General features: G+C 41.7%; 1 protein-coding gene across 4 annotated transcripts in view; it reads right to left on the bottom strand.

Moving 5' to 3' along the window:
- Nucleotides 1–222: 222 nt before the first annotated feature.
- LOC119267495 (transcription initiation factor IIF subunit alpha) overlaps nucleotides 223–5895 on the bottom strand; it is an 11015-nt gene continuing 5342 nt past the window's right edge. Inside the window, exons 4-9 of one of the 4 annotated variants that reach the window (XM_037548907.1) lie at nucleotides 4223–4587; nucleotides 3147–3262; nucleotides 1894–2016; nucleotides 1615–1818; nucleotides 1318–1512; nucleotides 223–496 (exon numbers count right to left, since the gene is read on the bottom strand). In XM_037548907.1, the coding sequence (XP_037404804.1) occupies nucleotides 401–496; nucleotides 1318–1512; nucleotides 1615–1818; nucleotides 1894–2016; nucleotides 3147–3262; nucleotides 4223–4587 (1099 nt within the window). In that variant the 3' untranslated portion in view covers nucleotides 223–400. Of the gene's footprint in view, nucleotides 497–1317; nucleotides 1513–1605; nucleotides 2017–3146; nucleotides 3263–4222; nucleotides 4588–5895 lie in introns of all 4 variants that reach the window. The other 3 variants (XM_037548900.1, XM_037548894.1, XM_037548886.1) reach the window with 3 other exon arrangements.

Below are 5895 nucleotides of genomic sequence, written 5' to 3'. Positions count from 1 at the left end.
GTAGCCGAACGCTCGCCCAGCTCCCGCGAGAAGCCAGCTCACCCAGCACCCGCGAGAAGCTGGCCCGTTTGGGAAGCTGGAGAGCTTCCGAACGGGCCCCGCCCTGTTTGGATGCTCTCCGCTCCACAACTGCAGCTGCCGGAGCGGAGGGAGCAGTAGCACAATTGCAGGGAATGGCTCAAACCGAGCTCATTACACGGAGCAGAGTTTCAAGACTGGAGAGGTTCCGAAAAGGCACTAACTAGTTATTTGATTTCTAGTAGAAGCAAGGGTAGAAGTTCGGCACATACTTGTCAGAAGACCAAATTCGTCTAATACTATAATACAGTACAAAACTATTATCCCCATGAAGACACAAGAGGATACTTCGCAATGAAGGAAATGGCCACTTTTGAGCTGATCATTTCTTATCCTCTCTAAGGACAACATAGTTGTGGCCATTAGTCTTCTGTATCTTCGAAATTTTCTTCAGAATTTCAGCAAAGGCGTTCTTGTCCTGAGATGCAAAAGACAAAATGAGATCAAGATGCAAATTGAGCTGTCAGATCAACAACTGGTAGAAAGAGCATGTTTGACACTTTCAGTTACAGAAAAGGACTAATCATTTAACGAGCAAAAAACACAAACCAATTTTGAGGTTTACATGATTTCTTCTATGAATTTTAAAGCTTTGCCTAGCAAATTACATCAAAGAAACAGGTTTTCTTTCCACTAGAATTATTCCCACAACTGGGTTTTTTAACAACTTGCGCTTTTGTAACAATAATTAGTACTAACGAAATTAGAAGTGATGAAGTTGGGATCGAAATTGGCAAAATAGTATGGGGGCTGTTGTAGATCATGGATGGACTTCACCCAGGCGCCCAGCCAACCATAACATCACCTGAAGGTGGTGGATGGGGAGCCTGATAGCGTCCATGCACCGATGCACGATACTCTTGTGGACTCTGTGACTGTGTCCAAGTCCGGATGCCAAGTCACTAACAGCAATAGCTTCGTTCCTATTTTTCAAATTGCCAACCAACAATTCCCATTTCACTACTTACACAATTAGTGATTATATCAAAAATAAGAAATTCTGACTATCCCCTGAGGCAGACCAACAACGAGGTTCAAGAAACTGGAGGTGTCTTCATGCGTGACAATTAACAAACCATAACTAAATCCTTCAAAAAATATTGTGAGTTAATGCAAAACAGGACTGGCTGCAATTCTTAATATACGTGGCTAGAACAAGTTCTGTATCATTATTTAGTAATTAGTGAAAAAGGATGCAACAGCTTTAAAAGCCGTAACAGTACTGCTGAAGAATCCTACCTCTGGACCTCGTAGTCTAGACTTAAATCTGGAGACTAAATCTTGTGTAGTGACAGGAGCCACTGCAAGAAGAACGGTCCTGATCTCATCCTCTGTCACAGGAGATACATTGACACTTCTTGATGAAGCAGAGGCCTTTGGTGTAGGTTTTGAGGAAGATGGTGTCTCCTCTTTGATACTTGATGTTTTTGTATCCTATGCAAACAACAAAACACATCACTCAGATACATGTCCATGAGAATTAAGGTTCTCCTTTAAAAAAATATGAAATGAACACAGTTGACTTACAGATTCCACCTTTGCTTTCTTTGAAGCTGCACCGCTAGATGCTTTGGCATCATCACCACCTGATTTCCTCTTTTGCTTGGATTTCGATGCAGGAGGTGTACTACGAGCATGTCCTGATGAAGGTGTAGGTTTGGCTGGGCTGTTATCAACAGGTTCATCTTTTGGTTGATCCGTCTGCTTTGGAGCAAGGACTGGAGATGACTCATCATCCTGCTGAAATAAGGGAAGAAAAAAATCCTTATCAATAAAATAAAAATAAATATTAAATCTCTGTGAATGGAGTATTACATCATCTTCTTCATCATCATCATCGGCATCCGACTCATTTTGTCCAGAAGAACGACCAAGCAGCTTCTTTAATTCCTTTCCTGACTTGCTCAGGCCACCTTCTTCCTCATTCTCTTCATCATCCTGAATGTATCAAAATCAGAATACCAGCAGTTTGTTCTTGAACAATGGAAATTGTAGGCAGCATTTTGCTTCGAATAATTTCACACAATATCATTCATAGACAGTTAATACTTTTTTTAACATTGGACAGGTAATACTTGCAGCTTATACGATGGCATTCATAGGCAGCCCTAGCACATATTTTCTAGAGGCGTTTTCCCATAATACTAGCACGCAGGCAGATTTAATCAGTGTCCCATAAGCAATAGGGACCACAAGTGGAGTCTATTACATGATCGACTAGTAGCTCTTTTATTCTTTGCGACCAAAGGTTTACCAGGTGCAATGGATCCAAGTATGGCGGCACCTGAGAACCTTCACTTCAGGTTCATTAAGATAGGCTGGTTAGTGGCATATCTCCATTTCCTCCAAATAGCATCCCGTTTATCATTTCATTCATGTATCAGTTAGTTTGTTCTATTAACTCCGAACTAAGTCATGTGTGGATTCCGATCATTGCACATCCACTAGGACAGCATTATAGCAGTGCATTGACAGCTTGTATAAAATCAAGTACAGTTCATAACTTGTTATAGATGTGTGCACAAAGAACCTGACAAGAGAACAGAACTGTGTATAACTAAACTAAATGACCCTACAAAATCCCTAATACTCTTGATCCATCAATTGATTGACATAGGAGCCCTCTCTTATGGATAACTTGGCTTGAAATAATGCTAAGCTTTCTAACTGCCAAGATATTATCCCCTAATTGGATAACAGCGGCACATGAAAGAAACTTGTGTGCATCTAGCAGATTTAGTGAGTAGTAACACATTTATAAGCATATACTAGCTAGTTACATGTTTTACCTATGTGAACCATTTTAAGCATTCCCAAATAAGAACTTCCTGATATCAATTTTCAGTACAGATTGAACATGTTTATAACAAAGAAACAAAAGATAATGCCAACAGGTGCAAATTTAAGTTCAGAAATATTTCCAAAAATAGAGTAAATTTCCATCTTCAAAATTTCTGACATCGAATTTCAGTACTGATTGAACATGTTTTAAGGAAGAAAGAAACATTGCTGCAGATACAAAATTAAATTTGTAACTATTTCAACAAATAGTGTATATTTGCAACAACCTGCTTAATTTCAGGTGGAGCAGGAATTTCAGGAGCTAAATCTGCCCGCTCCTCTGGGTCGATATCCACAGCCTCGTCATCATCGGTGAATGTTTCTTCATGTTCCCAGTCATCACCTGAAAAGGCAATTCCCACTATGATGCTAATCTGGGTTCAGAAAAATGAGCATGATATATAGCCAGTGTTGATATTTTCTTTTCAGTGCAAACATTTTGGTATAGCTCTCTGTGACAGAGCAAACTTAATCTCAATGTGCCAGTTTGGCCATGTTAGGTATAGCTATTCTCGTTGTAAGGAGCACATAAATTACATTAACCTGGACCTGGGCACATAGCAAAAACGCTAGTAGCCATGCAAAATAAACCAGCAGGAAAATGGTACGTCGACAGTACATGGTCATCCAAATATCTAGTCCAACACTTAGTCACAAGTAAACACGCTACCGTACTTGCTTACACTCAAGGGACGAATTAAACATTAGAGTTATTGACAGAAAGTAACACCCTATTGAATTCAACATTAGAGTTATTGACAGAAAGTAACACCCTATTTCTTAGCTAATTTGCAAATCTGAATAAAAGCAAATCGCAATATTATTATTCAGGGCCATCTAATGTAATGCAAATATGGGATGTATCATCTAAGGAAAATCAAAAGATACTCCCTCCGTCCCAAAATAAGTGTCTCAACCTTAGTACAACTTTATACTAAACTTAGTACAAAGTTAAGACACTTATTTCACAACGGAGGGAGTAAGAACTAGCAAAAGCATATGCTTCCTAGTATACAAAGGAACTTTTCCAGAAAAACAAACTATTTCAGGATAATAATATAAGATGGATGCGTGTTTGGCAAGTAATCTTGTTCAGATTACCAAATGCATTTCTAAGATGAGGATGTTATGCATTAAATTAGGGACAAGGGGTCATCTCATAAGAACTAACAATTAAGCTTCAATAGAAAGAGAGTGCAAGTGAGCAAACTATGAGTGAACTTTGAGTTATACAGAGCTAGACGATGAGCAGAGTTTAGTCAACTACGGAACTATTCTAATATGATCAAAATTGAGAACTGACCTTTCTCAATGTCATCATCCAAATCAAAATCTAGATCTTTTCCACCTTCCTCATCGTCATCCATGCCCCTTTTAGAGAGCCCGAGCCTATCTTTACGAGCGGCTTCCTCTTCTTCATTCTCCTCACCTTTATCAGAATTATTACCCTCATTATCTTTTCCCTTCTTATGACGAGCACTTTCTTTTTCCCCATCGTTAGCAGGCTCAAGTTTCATCATATCTGAACCAAAGGCAGCTGGCCCATTTGTAGCTGCTTTCATCATCCAACGTTCATAACCAGTTGCACTAGTCTTTCTCTTATTCATCTTCTCCTCGGCCTCTTCCAGAGTCAGCTGCTTGTACTGCGCAACTTTACTGAAGTTATACCTGATATAAGAAAAAAATCCAAGCAATGAGCACAAATTAATTCATTACAGAATCATTTTGCCAAGCCTAAACTGTCAAACAAAAAGTAATTATGATCACCAAGCATTGGTAAATAATGCTGATACATCCAAGCAGCTCTATTCTGAGAACGACTAAGAAGCCTATACAGGTCGAGTAACTGCACTCACCCAAAAGACCATAGTGGTACTGAACAACACTTTACAAGAAACGATCTCAAGGCCACGCAAGAGACCATCAGCCCGCTCGAAAAACAGGACACGGTCAGCTTGTCAATAGATACCTTCCAGTTCCTGAGCTAACGAATATCTACAGGCCACGCAGTGAAACATAGGAGCGGACAAGCCCGGCCTAAGAATAACAAATTAAGCCAACCAGGAAGTGAAACTACTCAACAAAAGGATCAACAGAAGGACAGTCTACACATCCTAAGCACGGGTGTCTCAAACAGTTTCTTACAAAAATATCTACATGAAAAGAACAGAGACAAGGGATGGCAACACGCAAGGGGGCTACTGTGATGAGTTCAGCAGCTTCAAAGACGCCTCGACCAAATTTTCAAAGCCTTAGCAAAAGCGCCAGCATCTTTCTGCCAACGCTAACAGACCGCAATGGAGTGCCGCTCCTTCCTAACCTCCCAGGAGGACATTAGTCAGAATCTCTGCAGATATACCTCCCTGCATGACCTCCTTGACAAGGCCCATGACTAGGGCCATTGCGGCCTCAACAGAAGAACGGGAGTCACCTTCACCAAGCGGTCGATCCGTCTAGGAAGAGAAGAAACCTCCCCCAGCACAGCATCAAGCGCAGGGGTCTTTGGGCTAAAAGAGACTCCCGTCGATCCCAGAACACCCACCAAGTGAAGAAGAAGCTTCGACTTCAGTCCTTGTTCCTTGTTAAGCTGGTCCAGGAGCTGGAACACTTCCTTCTGAAGTCGCTTGGCTTCCTCTCCCTTTGCAAGGGAGAGTTGAAGGTCGAGTCAAACTCATTTTGTCTCCCCCTTCTGCCGCCCTCGCGCAGCACGGCGAGCGATCTCATCCACTTTCTTGGAGGCCTCCTCGATGGCTAATGGAGCAAGCATGGCCCCTCTCCCAAGGCCTGGTCACAGCTCGCTTCCGCCTCCTTCCGATAACCAACTCCACGAAGCAAGGAATGCCAATCGCGCAAAGCGGCTTCATTACACATATTGATGGGAGGTTGGCCCCACATCTTGTCGCGCGCACACCCTAACAGTTCGCCTAGGCCCAGCCCCCGCAAAGGCCCATATCTAGAAGTCTCTTACCCAGACGA

This window comes from Triticum dicoccoides, chromosome 1A, assembly GCF_002162155.2.
Source record: "Triticum dicoccoides isolate Atlit2015 ecotype Zavitan chromosome 1A, WEW_v2.0, whole genome shotgun sequence".
NCBI lineage: Eukaryota > Viridiplantae > Streptophyta > Magnoliopsida > Poales > Poaceae > Triticum > Triticum dicoccoides.
The sequence above is the reverse complement of the archived record's forward strand: the minus strand, read 5'-3'. Positions and strand labels throughout refer to the sequence as shown.